At 42.1% G+C, this 17,022-nt stretch overlaps 1 protein-coding gene across 4 annotated transcripts in view; it reads left to right on the forward strand.

The window, feature by feature from the left end:
• PAK3 (p21 (RAC1) activated kinase 3) overlaps positions 1-17,022 on the forward strand; it is a 194,689-nt gene that overhangs the window by 133,637 nt on the left and 44,030 nt on the right. For 2 of the 4 annotated variants that reach the window (XM_034780630.1, XM_034780629.1), the window contains 4 exons: positions 3,449-3,645; positions 11,249-11,349; positions 15,073-15,117; positions 16,247-16,400. In XM_034780630.1, the coding sequence (XP_034636521.1) occupies positions 3,471-3,645; positions 11,249-11,349; positions 15,073-15,117; positions 16,247-16,400 (475 nt within the window). In that variant the 5' untranslated portion in view covers positions 3,449-3,470. Of the gene's footprint in view, positions 1-3,448; positions 3,646-11,248; positions 11,350-15,072; positions 15,194-16,246; positions 16,401-17,022 lie in introns of those variants that run through there. The other 2 variants (XM_034780631.1, XM_034780632.1) reach the window with 2 other exon arrangements.

Consider the following 17,022-nt stretch of genomic DNA (forward strand, 5'->3'; position numbering starts at 1 on the left):
AAAAGTATTTATAGCTGGGTTAACGATAAATAAACGCCTTTGAGATTATTGTGGCCTTTAGCTCATAGTTTGTAAGAATTGTCTAAGGCCATGTGAGGAGGGCATAAACCTCTTTGTCACAGAGCAAAATTCTTTGGCTGGAAGCTGACTGAACCATTTATAATACATTAAGGGTGTATCTACACTGCCATTAAAAACCTGTGGCTGGCCCGGGCTTGCGGGGCTCAGGCTAAGGGAATGTTCAATTGCGGTGTAGATGTTCGGGCCCGGGTTGCAGCTCAAATCCTAGGATGCTACCCCTCCACCCGCCATTCTCCTGCTTGCTGCCCGCCTGCTGCATGACTCCTCACCCACCTGCCTACCCCTCACCTCCCTGCTAGTCTCCTCACCCTCCGTCTGGCTCCCTCCCCCCGTCTGCCCAACCGCCACTCTCCTTCTCGCCATCCACCCACCTCCTCACCGCCCTCCCGCCTGTCCACCTGCTGCTTGCCTCCCCATTCGCCTCCTCACCCCATTTGCCTGCCTGCCTGCCTCACCTTCCTGCCTACCTCCTCACCTGAATATCGGGACAAATGGTGTCCCAATCGTACATCGTCGGGACGCGGAACAAAGGGCTAAATATTGGGACAGTCCTGATTTTATCAAAGTGTGGGGCCCCCCAAAGCGCGGGGCCCGGGGCAGTCACCCTGATTCACCCTGCGCAAGGGACGGCTCTGCCTGCGAGGTAGAAGGATCCCAGAGCTTGCGCTGCAGCCTGAACCCAAACATCTACACAATTAAACAGCCCCTTCACCTGAGCCCCACAAGCCTGAATCAGCTGGCCCAGGCCAGCCATGGGTGCAGACATACCCTAAGGCAGTGACTCTCAATTGACTGAACAGGAAGTAGGACTGAGTGGACTTGTAGGTGCTAAAGTTTTACATTGTTTTGTTTTTGAGTGCAGTTATGTAACAAGAAAAATCTACATTTGTAAGTTACACTTTTACGACAAAGAGATTGCACTACAGTACTTGTATGAGGTGAATTGAGAAATACTATTTCTTTTGTTTATCATTTTTACAGTGCAAATATTTGTAATAAAAATAATAATATAAAGTGAGCACTGTACACTTTGTATTCTGTGTTGCAATAGAAATCAATATATTTGAAAATGTAGAAGAATATCCAAAATATTTAATAAATGTCAATTGGTATTTTATTGTTTAACAGTGCAATTAATCGCAATTAATTTTTTTAATCGCAGTTAATTTTTTTGAGCTAATCGCGTGAGTTAACTTTGATTAATCAACAGCCCTAGTAATAGCCTGTATGAAATGGGGTGGGGTGGCGTAGGGGCGTGTCTCAGTTCAGAACCTAGTTTGTAGGAACTGGATTTAAAGCTCCACTCATTGCAAAATCCATTATCACATCTCCAATGCAAGAATGAGGCACGTCAGCTGGTTTTGCACTGCCACTTCCTGTATTGTACCTATCTGCGGGAAAAAAGATTTGAATCTCAAAGCCTGTCAATCTGTGAGTTCATGAAGGCTAAATTCAGGTAAAATAAATACAGTAATAAAGACCAAAAATCATGAAACAATCAATTTGTGAGCAGTACTTTAAAAACAACAAAAATTATATTTTTTCCAAGTTTTTATAACAAAGTTATACTGGAGTGAACTTCTCTAATTTTAGAACCAATCCTTTAGTGTATATATGCATGTAACTCTCTCACTGAAGCCAATGTTAATTTTATTAACGCATAAAAAACGGTTGTACTATAGGAGAAAGTCTTGACAGAATTTTAGCTCTGTCAGTGTTAACGCAGTTACTCTTAGAGACGTTATCCCCAATCCTGCAAACAATAACTTTCACTTGGCCAAACCTTGAGCATAAGATTTACGTTTATAGGGCCTCAGGGTGGGACCTTGCAAGTGTGATGGCTGCCATCTTTAGCCGACACACACGCTGGGAGCCTCCAGAGCTAAAACTACAAGCTGCTTCAGCTTAAGCTAAAGAGCCTTGGTTGCCTAGCTGGGGGCTGTAACAACTCATCTCATCTGCGGATCAGCACAGATGGGGACCTGTAAGTAACACACACTCACCAGTGGGTTATATAAGCCCTTTCTGACTGGAGGGTTTCTGAGGACAGGGTGTTTATAGAATTGGACCCTTTTAAAAAAGTTTAATATATCTAAAATTGATGAACAATCCTTTCTGAATCAGATATTATTTTCAGGTCTTATGTATTAAGATTTTATTTGACCAAATTACTGCTTGCTTCTTACCCCAGTTTGATAGCATCATACTTTGTACAGGCGAGTCTCATCTTACGCGGGGGTTCCATTCTGTGGTTAGCGTGTAAAGCGAAAACCACGTATAGTCAAAATTATATTGAGTTGAATGGCGGGCGAAATCACCCGCACTACAGGTACAGTATTAAAATTGTTATTTTTCTCTTTTTTTTGTTTTTGTTTTTGCCGACCGCATAAAGCTGAAATTGCGCATGTTTAATGTGTGTAAGATGCGACAGACCTGTACTTACAGATATAGGAGAGAGGTTGTGAAACAGAAAATTTGATTTGCTTTCCCCCCCCTTACATCTATTTGCAAAACTTGTATAATTATTTCTAGGTAATTCTTACTACAATTATGAAGCAAAAAAGCCCTTGTGACTAAAGTAATGTACAGTACCAGTATACATAGCCCAGCACTTATGAGTGACAAACCAGTGCACAAAGCAATGATCATTAACAACCCTACAATAACAAAATGGTACAGTCAGCCAAGCATCATAAGCAACCCTACAATAACAAACCTGTATGGTAATACAGAGCACTAGGGGTGGAGTGGGACTCAGAGCTGATTTTAGTTTGAAGTTTCCAAAAGATGATTATAATATGGTTTCCAATATGTGGTGGTGATTTTTCATATTTTTTAATCTTGATTTTGAGGCAAACATATGGTTCGTTTTTATGTGTAAAATACTTTAAATTATTGCTTTAGAATAGTTTCCCTTGAAAAAATGCACCCCTTCCAGTGAAGCCCCCACACTCCCTGGGGTACTCTCAGCAAGCATGAAGCAGGGAGGAAATCAATATTTGTGACCTGTTACCCCCTTGCCAAGCAATTTTCTGCATTGCAGAAGTTGTAAATGTCAGATATTTTCAATGAATATCTCTAATTTTTGCTCTGGTAGGTCTGTGCTGGTTTGAGATGAAAACCCTGTTTGTAAGTAGGACGAAAATGAGTTTTAAATATAATTTTAAAAGGCTTTAACTGGGATTAAAATGCTTTAACATTTATTTTACCACAGTTATGATTAGCAGTAGTATTTATTTATAGCGCCAAGAGTACCCAATTCGAAAGGCTAAAACAAACTTCTACCACATGCCCCTCCTTGGTTCCTTCTTCCCCTCCCAGCATCCCAAGCTTGGTGATCTGTAGCTTTCTGTACTGCTTTTTACAGGAGGCTGTGAGGGCTGCTGAAGATGTCCGATAGTCTGGATATTGAAGAGAAACCTCCAGCCCCTCCGTTGAGAATGAACAGCAACAATCGTGATTCTTCAGCGTTGAACCACAGCTCCAAACCGCTCCCCATGGCCCCAGAAGAGAAGAACAAGAAGGCCAGGCTGCGCTCCATCTTCCCAGGAGGAGGGGATAAAAGTAAAGTATCAGCAGTGCAAAGGGGCTACTTTTCTCTCTTCCTGTAGTGTGTTGGTTGCTGTGTTTACTTTCTGCCTGTGCTTTCTTTTCACTGTTTCATCTGTGGGACATGCTAATTAAAAACCTCCCCAAAGCGTTATGTTACTATAATTCTAATGCCATATTTTCAAAGAGGAGGAGGTGATGTTTAATTAACTATCTTTGGGTAGCTGACCAGAACAGTAAAACACACAAGTGGTCTTGCATTTTTTAAATGCAGTTGCGGTTTAGACTGGGTTTTGTCTTGCATTTGCAGAGTGAAACCAAGGGAATAAGGTTCAAATTTCATTTGCAAAATTAAGGGAGGCATGTGTTTTGAATTTATAAAAAAATGTATTTGCATTTAAAGAATGGAGAGAGGGGTCTTGCTTTTATTTGCACTTGTAGAGATGAGGAAGCGGGTGTGTAATTTTTAAACAACAACAAAAACACCTTAATTACGGTAGAAGTGTATCTTGGATTTTTTAAATACGTAAACCAGGAATGTATGTTGTGTTATTTGAATTTCTGGAGAGAACTATGTCTTGTATTTTTAAATGCATTTTCAGAGTGAAGGAAGGTAAGGTGGTGGGTATTTTAAATGCAGTTACAGTCAAGCCAGTAGGCTGTGTTGCATTAGTTGAAATGCAGATGTAAAGGTAGAAGTGAGTCTTATATCAGAACCAAGACAGGGAATGATGCAAATCTCCCCTTGTATAAGAAGGTTTTTTGTGACATTACTGTGAGAGCAGCGGAGCTCCTCCCAGTTCCAGGTTGTTGCCACAATTGATTTTCTGACCTGCAGGATCTGCACCATGCAAAGGGAATGGAAGCTCCTGCTTTGTAACATGATCACAGCCACTTGTCCCTGTTTGGAGAGGCTATTAGTACCCCATTTTAATGAAGTTTGAGAAAAGTCTCTAATAGCTGCATTTCAGTGGCTTGATGCAGCATGCACAGGATGGGTAGGAGATGCCTTGGGCAACACAGGGTTGGGGAGCAGATAAGGCGGAGCTGTGACTACCGCTGCACTTTGCCTTATGAATAACCAGAGTTGGGACTGGATGAGTGAGTGTATGGGGGAGAGGGGGATGTTGTGCATACAGTTCTTAAACCGTGATACATTGATTGTATATTAAGGGGGGTGTTTGTAATGTGTCAGCACGAGGTGGGTCTGAGAGTGTATTAAGAGTAAGTTACTGGACTAGGGTTCAGTGGGGACATTAGGCGTTAATGGGGGCATATATGTTATGAATGTATTGGGGTGAATTTCTGGGGTGGAGTTATTTGGGGGTGTTGGGGAATTCAGAGGTGAGTGGGGGCTGACTGGAGGTGCTAGGTGTGTATGTGCTATGGGACAGGGTGTAATGGGAAGTGTCTGGGTGTATGTGCTGTGGGACGAGGGTAGTGGGGCAGCTGGTGGTGTTAGGGTTGTATGTGCATTGGGGCAGGGTTGAGTCACTGGGTGGGGATGGTTGGGGATGTCTGAGCTATGGCCATAGGGGCTGAGTCACTGCTGTGCGGTCCTAGGGTCTGCGGACCGTGGCACCTCCCTGTCCCAACCCCTATTGCCTAGACAGCCGGAGATGCCCCATGCAGGCATTTTCCCACCAGTGCACAGCACTCTCTTCCCAGCCACTGCTGCCTAGGGGCTCAGAGTGCAGCGCAGTGCATGGGAAGTAGCTTGCTGCCGGTGACGTAAGGGGCCCCAGCCCAGGGTGGGGGAAGCCCCAGCCGAATGGAAGCGGAGGATGTAGCCATTGTAGAGTGGCCTTACAGATGGAATTGAGAGCAGCAGGCCTGGGAGGTGAAGGGGAGGAACAGGGGAAAGGAGATCTTGGAAGGAAAGACAATACTCCAGGAGGACCACCTGCAGCAAGAGAAGTGTTCTCCCTCCTGCTATTTACAAGTTGCCCTTTACCCTGCTGCTGCTTTCTGTGTCCTTGGAGAGGATGGCCTATTGGCCCCTGAGTGTATCCCACTTAGGACTTTGGACCTCTGGCTCAGGCCCGATTATTTAAACCACATTCTCTTCTGACTCTAACACAGCACTAAAAAGTAGAGGTGACATTTTGACTTGACTTCCTTGATTGAAAACCACCATAGCTCCTGGGGTGACAGAATGACTTGGGTCACTTCCCCTTCTGGCTGGCATCAGAGTGGTGTTGACTGCCTTCTGAGGGAAAACTTCCTCAGCATGAGGTAGTGTGTGAAACGGATGCAGAAAAGGGGAGATCCAGAAGGAATCCTTGCCCAAAATAATCTGCAACAACCAAAAAAGTAGTTAATTTTCTTCTCGTATAGAAGATCAGAATCAATTTAGCAGTCATTTAGATTTCATCACTACAGGTGTGACTAGGAGTGAAGTGACTAGGATTTTGTATTTTAATTTTGTTGTGTGAAATAGTAAGAATATTTAGCTTTGATGCTCAGGATGTGCCAAATCCCTTGAAGTGGATTCATCTCCTGGCTGGCTTGTATGTCAGGGTATCAGCTGGCTTGTGCATTCTTCACAGACTTACACAGTGACACAATTTGAAAGTCTTTGTTACAAAAACACAAAGTTACTTTAACATGGCCATTTTGATCCAGTGCAACTGATTGCAGCGTCACATATTTATTTATAATATCCTGCTATCAGCCCTTTTAAACAGAATGAGAGAGAAAGAGAATCATAGGATATTTCTCCTTAAACAGACTAGACATTTGTATCCTTTGTTCCTTCACCAGGCCTGAGAAGTGCTAGACTACTTGAAATGTTCTGTCAACCTGCTTTCTTTGTAATGGGTAGGCAGCTGGTGTGCTGTGACTGCTACTTATCATGCTGACCAATACTGTCTCATTGTTTCCTTGTGCTCCCCCTGTCTGATCGTTGTATCCACCTGTTATCTCTCATTTTACAGTTAGTTCCTAAACTCTTTGTACTGTGCCTAGTCCAAGGGGGGCCTGATCCATGACTAGAGCCCCTGGGTGTTACCACAATACAAATAATTTGTGTTAGGTAATTATATGCTCATGATCACTACAGTATCTAAGTTCCTCTGTCTGTCATGTGTGTTTCCTCAATTCCTCTGTGAGATAGGGAAGTACTATTGCCATTTTACAGATGAGGAAGTGAGGCACAGAGAGACTAAGTAACTTGCCCAAGGTCACACAGAAAGTCCTGTGGCAGAGCAGGCAATTCAAACCAGGTCTTGTAAGTCTCAGGCTGGTGCTCTAACCACCTTCCTTCCTCTTAAGTAATAATGATAGTAGTCAGTAGCTACGGGGGATTCAGAGGCTGAGCGTCTCCTCCCAGCTGGGCTCTGTTCCTTCAGGAAAATTGGGAGCAGAGCCGTTCAAGGAAATTGCCTGGGTTGTGGGGTGGGATTTTTTTGGTTGTTGTTGGGGTTTTTGCAGTCCGGTAGATAGAGCCTTCTTTTCCATTCTTATCGAAACACCTGGATTTGCTGCTCTGCAAAAATAACTACTACCGCATAGCGGGAAGTGGTGGCACAGTAAGGAAATTACAGGAAATTAAATCTAAATTATCACAAAGGAAATGAATCTATATGATCCTCTTTTCAGCTATACTGGTGTAAATGATAGTTGTATTAACAATGTTAAACCCAATGAAGATTTAGACTGGTGTAGCTGAGAGCAGAATCTGGCCTTTGGTAGCTAAGTTTCCTCAGATACATAAAAAATGAGAAAATGGAGGAAGAACAAACCTGACGGGATAAGGGGGAAAGGAGGAGAAATAAAAGAATGGGGATGCTGGGGTAGAAAAGAAGGGAGAAGGAGGAATGATTAGAATAAGGCAATAAGAGGGTGGAGAGAAGAAAGGACCCAGAGAAAAGAACAGAATGAAATGAGGATAGAAGGGAATTAAACAATGAAATGAGCAGGTGAAAAAGGGGCAAGCTGTTCTTTCCCTTACAAGAGAAAAGAAAAAGTCACCACTTAGCTGAGTCACAGTTTACTGCCAAAGAGATGCTTTTTTAGCATAATAATAGTGTGACTGGGAGAAACCAGACAGAACACTGTCGATTTCCTTGTCATCTTTTGATCTGTAATAATTGTTGCAGATGTGGTGGGTGATTTCACATTTCCCAGACTTTGACAGCTGTGTTTATATTGGCCAATTGATCAGAGATCATTTGTAACATAAGCAAGCAAGAATTACAGATATTCTTGCGGAGGAGTCAGTCCATCACATTATATTTCACCACTTCACATAGAGTGTATGTGATTTGGGTTGCAGGGCATAGAAAAGTGTCAAAATGTTTAGACAGTGGGGTTAAATATAGACATCTAATTCCTTATTTAATTTACATGTTATCAGTGTTTTGAATGCAGTCTTTAAGCAGAGGTATGCCATGCATGCATGCCAAGTCTCCTGAAGTGATCTATAATGCTTGTCACCAGGAATGAGCATCCAGTGAAGGATAACAAGTTCCATTTTTTGATAGAACATACTATATAGCACCTAATTTCACTTACAGATTTGACTGTTCCTTTAAACTGAACTTGATGACCCTTTAAATCCAATTTTTGGTGCAATCACTTGCAAGTGGCAAGCTAGGAAAAGCCAATTTTGTTATATACAATAAAAGGTTACATACACTGAAAGGATATGACTTCTTATTACTGAAAATCAAAGTAACAATTCGTTATTTGCATTCTGACGTAATATATTACCGTTGTCTCTTCCAAGTGCTGAAGGAAAATAAATTATCAGTTAACATTGTGTAGAGGTTAGGATCTTGGGCAGAAATGCAGCAGGTAATTATTTAATTGGGATAAATGCAACACTATGGACATGGGAATAAAGAATTCAGAATACCCTATACTTTCAGTACAAAGGGCAGTGTGCGCTAACTTTGGGGAAAGTTGACTTTTCTCTGCCAACTAACTGGATGTGTAAAGTGGCATTACGGTCAAACAGGGAAAGAAACACTTCCTTCTGAAATGAGATTAGCACAGCTCATATTGGTTTGCCTGCAAACCAAGAGGGACCTGGTTTGTGTCTTGACTATGGTATTGTGCAGGATGCATGCACACACAGTAAGCTCAGGCATCAGATGAGGGACTTCACTAATGCCATCAATTGGCAGACCCAACGCTGTCACTCATCAGGAAAGGCAAAATAAAAAGCCACTAGTTTAGTGTTTAAGGTAGAAGTCTGACTTGGCTCGGATGCAAGTAAAAGTGCAAAATGTGAATATTTATAGAACAAAGACTTCATTCACTCAGTTCCCCACCGCGCTCTCTCAGTAGAACAGGAAACTTGCTTGTGGAAATAAGTCTCTCAACAAAATTGCTGCCATATAACATTTTCTATACAACTTGGCTATCCTTAATAATGCACCCAGGGAGTGTGAAGGACAAATAAAGGGAAGGCACAATCACTTTCTGCTCTCTTTCTAAACTGTCATGCATGTTGCTGACCAAACATGCAGATTCACAGCACGACTCCCACAGCTTTGGTGAAAGTTCTCCCTTCCCACCCAAAACCGGTGCTTTATATCAGATCTTCTTTTAGCCTGCAACTGCCATCTTATTTATTAACTTGTATTACAGCAGCACCTAAAGACCCAAATCATGGCCCCATATATCACTGGAGACCTTATGATGGTTAGTGTGGCGTCATATCAGATTTGCAGAGCCAGTCAGTCTAGGAACGTGAAGAGAATTTGTAAATCAGTTCCCTAAATATTTGTATTAAACTGATGGGAAGGGAGGAAAGGAATAGCTGGTTTCAAGGGTATATTGCAGAAATTTTCAATTTAAAGCACTAGAGATGATGCAATGTGCATTCTACATAAACATTTTATTAACATCTTCTTTCTCAAAGTGGGATTAGTCACCAAAACACATTGCAGATAGAAATTCGAATACATTCTAGTCCCCTTTGTAGCACATTCTATTTCAACTGAAGTGGCAAAGCTGTTCCACAGGGATGCACACCGCATTAGGATAAAAGAAGAACCTGCAAATACAGCGCTACCTTGATATAACGTGACCCGATATAACACGAATTCGGATATAACACGGTAAAGCAGTGCTCCGGGAGGAGGGGGGGGGGGGAACGGGGCTGCGCACTCCGGTGGATCAAAGCAAGTTCAATATAATGCGATTTCACCTATAACGTGGTAAGATTTTTTGACTCCCGAGGACAGCGTTATATCGAGGTAGAGGTGTAGCTATTTCCTATACCAGGGGTAGGCAACCTATGGCACGTGTGCCGAAGGTGGCACGCGAGCTGATTTTCAGTGGCACTCACACTGCCCGGGTCCTGGCCACCCTGTCCAGGGGGCTCTGCATTTTAATTTAGTTTTAAATGAAGTTTCTTAAACATTTTAAAATCCTTATTTACTTTACATACAACAATAGTTTAGTTATATATTATAGACTTATAGAAAGAGACCTTCTAAAAACGTTAAAATGTATTACTGGCACGCGAAACCTTAAATTAGCGTGAATAAATGAAGCCTCGGCACACCACTTCTGAAAGGTTGCCGACCCCTGTCCTATACTATCTACCTGTATGGTTTCTGTTTGTAAAGTATGATGATTCTCCAAAGGAACCAAATACTTCAGCTTGTACTGTCTCTGAACTCCTGCTGTTTGAACATAGTGTATGAATTATATGTAGTCTTTAGAGATGTATTTGGGAGTTCATGTAAATATGTTCTACAGTTAGGTATATTCATAACCTTATATTTGATATTTTAACTAGGGTTCTGCCTGGATTTGGATAGGTTTCCCCAGATGTTTTTGTAACCTAAACAAAATTTGTTGCATGAATACAGTTATTTCACCGTAACTCCTAATTGGATGTGTTAGTGGAGGTACCTTTTATCTTATAAAGGGTTGTCATTCATAGTAGCTCAAAAACTGTGCCAGGCACAAAAGGTGAGTGCTCCTCAAGTACTTTGATTAGGTCACCAGCCAGGGGCCAAAATTTTGTTTACTGTCAGCTGAATACTCAGTAAAACTGGTCGTGGATGTGGTGCTGCCATTCAGTTCTTCAGTGGAGCAGAGTGCTGGGAATGGACAGCCATAAGATATGATACTTTACCAAAGGGCTATAACAGGAGGGAGAGGAAATGCAAATGCAACTTCTATTGATTCCCCTCCGCCCCCTCCCCCCACTCCCAAGCAAGCTCCTTCCACAAGAAGCACCAAAATCTGTTAGGACAAACTTCAGAGTTTTGAAAAAATAAATCAAGTATTAGCCGCTGGATATGAAGGCTTGATTAAAAAGAGAAATGATGGTGGAAATAACTTACCTACCTGATTCCTTTTTATAGATGTCTAAGAAGGCTTTTACAATTGTTTAAAGTGGATTCCTTGCTTAACTCTCAGTAGCTGTAATCTGGATTTGGTCATGTGAAGAAAATCAAATACAATCTCATGGGCCACCTCGAAAAAGGGGTATACATTAGGTTGGCACTTCATTAACCTGGGTCTATGTAGCAGATAAGCTTCCTTTTGAATTGTTTCCCAGTTTAAAATGGTTACTTTGACTGAACCTGATTGTAAAAACTTGTGAATGAAAAAAATGCAGAAAATAAGTGCATGTTAACATTTTTGCCTCTAGCCAATAAGAAGAAAGAGAAAGAGCGTCCTGAGATCTCTCTTCCTTCAGATTTTGAACATACGATTCATGTGGGGTTTGATGCAGTCACCGGGGAATTCACTGTAAGTAGCCTCCATATTGCACCTTCATTAAGTCTCCCAGTTCCTTGTCAGTGAAATAGTTTTTTGCAGCCAGAAACTTCAGGTGATGACAGCAGTCAGGCTGAGAAAAAACAGACTTGTTGGTTTTGGATATTTTCAGTATTTTACCTCTGATTCCGGCTGCTTCCCCTCTCTCCTCTCCTCTCCCCGCCTTCCCTCGGATTAACAGCAGAGTACCCGTGGAAAATGAAAACTAGGAAGAACCCAGGTGCCTGCCTGGATAAGTCTTGTAAGCTGTTTTGGGGCTAGAGTTCACTCTCTTTGGAAAGACATAAGGAAAGTGTGCACACGCACACACATCTGGACAACTGGCCCTAAGGGGCATAGTCTAACTGGCCTATAAACATCTGCAGAAAGCTGCAGAACAGGCATTGTGGAAGGCTGATCATTTTGTTTCAGTAAACAACCTCCGAGGTATTCCCTGTCCAAAGACTAGGTAATCAGGCATGCTTTTAGCTCGAGTAGGGTAGTAATGTAACAGTCAACTTTGCCACGTAAGATTAGTGGGAAGAGTTAATGCAATGTGTTTCAGCTCAAGTAATGGGGAAAAGAGTCTGATCCAAAGGCCACTGAAGCCAATGGGAGGCTTGATTGGGCTTTGGATTGGGTCACTAGTTAGGTGTTGGAATCATTAATTAATTAGTAAGCCTAACATTGATAGTCAGTTTACTCTTACTTTTCCCCAGCCTAGCAGTACTAGTAACTTCCCATACCTTCAGTACCCAGTATGCTGATGGATCGGACTATGCTGTAAAAACATGTTGAATGGTAGGAAGTGCTAGTATTGATTGGCTGTGTAAGTAAAACAGGCAGGATGGGACAAATCATTTTGTAGCTTGCTGGCCAATGTGCCACTAGCTTCCAAAATCTGGGCACCAAATGCAATTCTTCTGTGATTTTTGTTTTGATTGCTTCTTCTGTTTCTTTAACATGTTTCAGAAAACTCGAACTTTCCTGCTTCCTAAATAAATAAATAAAATCAATTAATACATATAAAATGAAAGCTGTGTGGTGGCAACACACAGTTTATAAGAGAACTAGAATTTAAGAGCTTTTAGTCATTTGAAAATGTTACACACAGAATATTTATATTGGATTTTAAAGAATAGACATGACTTCTAAATGTGTACTTTAAAAAAATATTCTGGGCCAGATCCTGAGGTTCTTATTCAGGCAAAACTGATTAGCTTCACTGGGAATTTTCCCTAAGTAAGGCCTGAGTAGAGATTGAGTTTAGACCTCCAGATTTGGTCTTCTGCCTTTAGAAAATTGCAACAAATATATCAATTTCAGAACACTTTTCTGGTATTCGCTCTACATTTTATTGTTTCTCACTCCCATTCTGTCTCTCTCTGTAACTACTTCACAGCTAACTTTAATCGTTGTTGCCATTTCTCCGTTCCACATTACATTCTGTCACGTTTTTTATTTTCCTCCTTTTGTGTTTACATTTTCCACATCTTTCTCTTCCACCTTTTCTATCCTATTCCTTCCTTTTCTTTTGTGTTCTCTCTTCTTTTCTCTGATCCCATTTTTCAATGTTCTCCCAGTTACTGTTCTGTTATTTCTTTCCTTTTTCTGTATTCTGTACTCCTCGGTCTTCTCTCTTTGTCTCATTCCCTGTGCTCATTCTCTTCTGTGTTCTGGCTGGAAGAAAAGTGAAATGGATCACAATGATCTTCCCTGGTGCACCAGTAGACAATGATCCAAGTCATTTTCACTTCCCTGTCAGCTGGAACAAAAAGGAGTGGAACAACAACAAAAATAAGTTTTCGGGTTTGAGGCACCCTCTACCTGCACTTCAGAGATCAGCACTGATTTGGATTAGTTTTAATATTGCTGCCAGCATCCATTGTGTCAAATCAGTAGGTCTGCAGCATCAGACTTCCTATTGTCACATCTAATGCCATCGGCAGTCCATTAGCACAGGCCCTGGCCTCTTAGAGAAAGCAACACCTGTTCTGGACTAAAAGTGCACAGACCTACTTTTATAGCCATGATTTATTTTCAATTACTTTTTTTCTCTTTTAAATTATGGGCACTAGCTTCCCGTTGTCCAGCCACTCTTTGTTGGATAGTTATTTCTACAACCATACATACTTGCTCCTGAAGCATGAGAGTGCAGAAGTTCATTCAGTGGGCTGCTGCCATAAAGAGATGGCTGCGCCATCAGAATATACTTATCCCACCCCTCCAAAAAAGCCTGCCGATCATGAGGCTTGTTGGTACAGGCCTACTCCTGCAATACTTAATATAGCAAAAAGCCCATTCAAGTCAAAGGAAATATAGCTCCATTAAGGACCACAGTTTGCCCCATAGCCATGAGCTAATTCCAGTCACCAGATATAAGTATTGTGTTACATTTGGCTTCCCTGATTTTTCCCAACCTGGACACAAGTCTTGTGTCAGCCAAATAGTCACATGGTAAGTAAATTTTGCTGAAGGGACTACCATTAGCTACACAACTTTTTTTAAAAAAATCCCCACTGTTTAGTGATCGCATTGTCTGTGTCTCTCAAAAGTTTGGAAGTGCCATGGGAATGTGAAAATATTTTAAATTTCAAGCGATTACAGTGGTTGTCGTGCCAGCCATGTCTGCTTTATTGGTTATGCGCAATGCATAGAAAATTTCTAACACCCAGTGTTAATCACCCCCCTGGATGTATTACCTGACTGCTATTCGTTGCATCTAGAATTGGAATCAGGAACACCTGCATGGGATCCTGAGTTTTGGCTATAAGGTTTTAGCATCAAGCTATGTTGTTACTCATGTATGCATGTTAAAACTCCATTTCACTGTGCTTGGAGCAACCATGATTGCTAGGAATTAGGGCACAAAGCACCAAATGAAATTGGCTGGAAACTGTTGGGTGGAAGCATGCTTCTTTAGCTTTATATTTATTTATTTTGAAGAAGCTATTGCATTTATTTTGAGGGGAGGAAGGCTCCGGATTTGTAGCTTTTTGGTTTTGTTTTTAAAATGAATTTTGTAAGGCATGCCTTTTAGTGAAATAGTTTCCTGACCCTCAATCTGGAATAAAAGCGGGCCACACATCAAATTTTTAAAGATTCTTGATTAAGGTTTTAGCCAGTTGAAGGAAGTCATGGCTTTAGATCCAAAGAATTTGCACATTAGTGACCTAAACAAATGTCTGTCCAAAGATTCCTAGGTTTTTCACTCTGACACGTACATTACTTGTATTATAGCAAAACTTGACCTTCTAATATGAAATCTGAATTCGACAACTACTTTCTCAGTTGCACTTTGTTCACTTGTGCACTGGCCAGTTATGATCTCAGGACTGGAAAAGCAATGGAAAAAGTTGCATACAGCTGTTAAAAATTGCTAAACTGGTTTTAAAAAACAAAAAAACACTGAGTAATTTTTCCAGTCACTTGCCGTGAATCCTCAGTAATATATTTTTGTAAGGGAGGGGAAAAAATGGTAAAAAGGGGGATGATGCTTCCAAACTTTGGAACAATTGTGATTTTTCTGTTTTTCCTAAGTCTGTCTTCCTGTAGCCTGTCCAGCACCTAATCTATTTGGTACTTACCTCATAATTTTCCCACTTTAGATGGGATTTCCCCCATTTCGGCCCATTGGTTTCACCTCCTTACCACCTTCTAAGTTGTCCCACATTCTGTTTTAACTTTCTTTTCTTTCTTTATTTACGTCCATTACAGCCAGATCTCTATGGCTCACAGATGTGCACAGGGAAGCTCCCAGAGGTGCGTCACAGGCCCAAAAGAAGCTTGCATCAAAGTGCTTCTTTGAGATGTCATAGCACTGCAGCAGCAGGTTCATGTGTGTGCAGTAGATTTGTTGCTTGGCTTATCCCACATTTTTGTCATTAATCCCAAACTCCGGAGGCCCATGTCACACATTGATTTGCAGAGAACTTCGTAGGAAGAAGCCATGTAAAATGTATATCTAGACCGGGGTGGCACCAAGGTTACGCTTAGATGCACCTCAGGTATAGTCTTTATTCGGTAGCTCCTCTAATTCGCTGCTAGATGTTGGCTGTGTGGTAAAAGGGGAAAATTGTAGGCTCTGAAACTTAGGAAATTATACTGGATGTTTAAAGCAATTTGTCAACAATAATATTCCAATGCAAATTTGCAGCTTTCCGAGATTGGATCCATTTCCAAATGTCACCCTACCTCTTAAGATGATTGAAAACTCATGCTAGGCTTTGGCACTTCCAGCCTGTTTTCTGAGTTCCTACTTTCTATAAATGGTTAATAATAACGAGCATAAAGAGCTAAGGGCGCTGGAAAGAGACTTCTTTAGCAGCAGCAGCCGTCTTCCAATTTTTACAATTCAATCCAAATTGTTGCCCCCTTCTCCAAACTAGAAGCAATATTCCCCTGATCTAGACATACATTTATTTGACAGTATCAGGGAGGGGGTTTATCTTTTAATTACAACGGCAACTATATATTTCCATTCTTAAGCATTGAAAATCCAGTGTAAAGCTCCTAAAATACACTTGTTGTCCACAAATATAGAGTAGTCTTGTTATGTCTGCACTTAATCACCAGGAAAACAAGCTAAGCCTTAAATCATTATTCCATGGAAGAGCAGAGTTGATTTAAAGATGAGTTTCATGCACGTTTTTTCCTGTCAGTCATAACTTTCTTTTCTTTTCTAAAAGTTGGATCCTGGTTTTAGCTCTGTATTTTGATAGAGAAGAGAATGATTACATCTACTGTGTCAGTTTCTTATTTTAAATGTAAGGCATCAATTAAAGTTTCTGAAAGTAATCTTACAGGTAGCATGGGATTCTTGGTAAGGAACTATGCTGGCTGGGGCTGCGGAATTTCCTAAATCACCATTCTTTCTACTTGGCATCCACAGGGAATTCCAGAGCAGTGGGCCAGGCTGTTACAGACCTCCAATATAACAAAACTAGAGCAAAAGAAGAATCCACAAGCTGTTTTAGATGTTCTCAAATTCTACGATTCCAAAGAGACAGTTAACAACCAGAAATACATGAGCTTTACTTCAGGAGGTAAGTTGAAGCCATGTTGTGCAAGAAACTGAAAGCCAAACTGCTTCAAAAGTAAAACTAGGGTTACCATATTTCCACAAGCAAAAAAGAGGACACTGAGGGGGAGGAGCCCCGCTCTAGCCCCGCCCCATCCACTCCCTCCCACTTCCCACCCCCTGATTGCCCCCCTCAGAACTACCAACCCCGCCCCCATTCCTTGTCCCCTGACTGCCCCCTCCTGGGACCCCTGCCACTAACTGCCCCCTAGGACTCCACCCCCTATCTAAGCCGCCCTGCTTCTTGTCCCCTGACTGCCCCCTCCTGAGAACCCCTCACCCTCACTGCCCCCCCCCATGACCCTACCTGTCCCCTGACTGCCCCGACCCTTAGCCACACCCCCACCCCATATTCTCACCCCCGCCCCCAGAAAGACCTCTAGGGACTCCCATGCCCTATCCAACTGCTCCCCACCCCCTGACAGGACCCCCAGAAGTCCCGACCCATCCAACCCCCTCTGCTACCTGCCTGCCTCGACCCCTCTCCACACCCCTGCCTTCCTGACAGCCCCCCCAGAACCCCAGACCCATCTAATCCCCCCTGCTCCCTGTCCCTGACTGTCCCAACCCCTCTCCACACCCCTGCC

The sequence above is a fragment of the Trachemys scripta genome, chromosome 9, assembly GCF_013100865.1.
Source record: "Trachemys scripta elegans isolate TJP31775 chromosome 9, CAS_Tse_1.0, whole genome shotgun sequence".
NCBI lineage: Eukaryota > Metazoa > Chordata > Testudines > Emydidae > Trachemys > Trachemys scripta.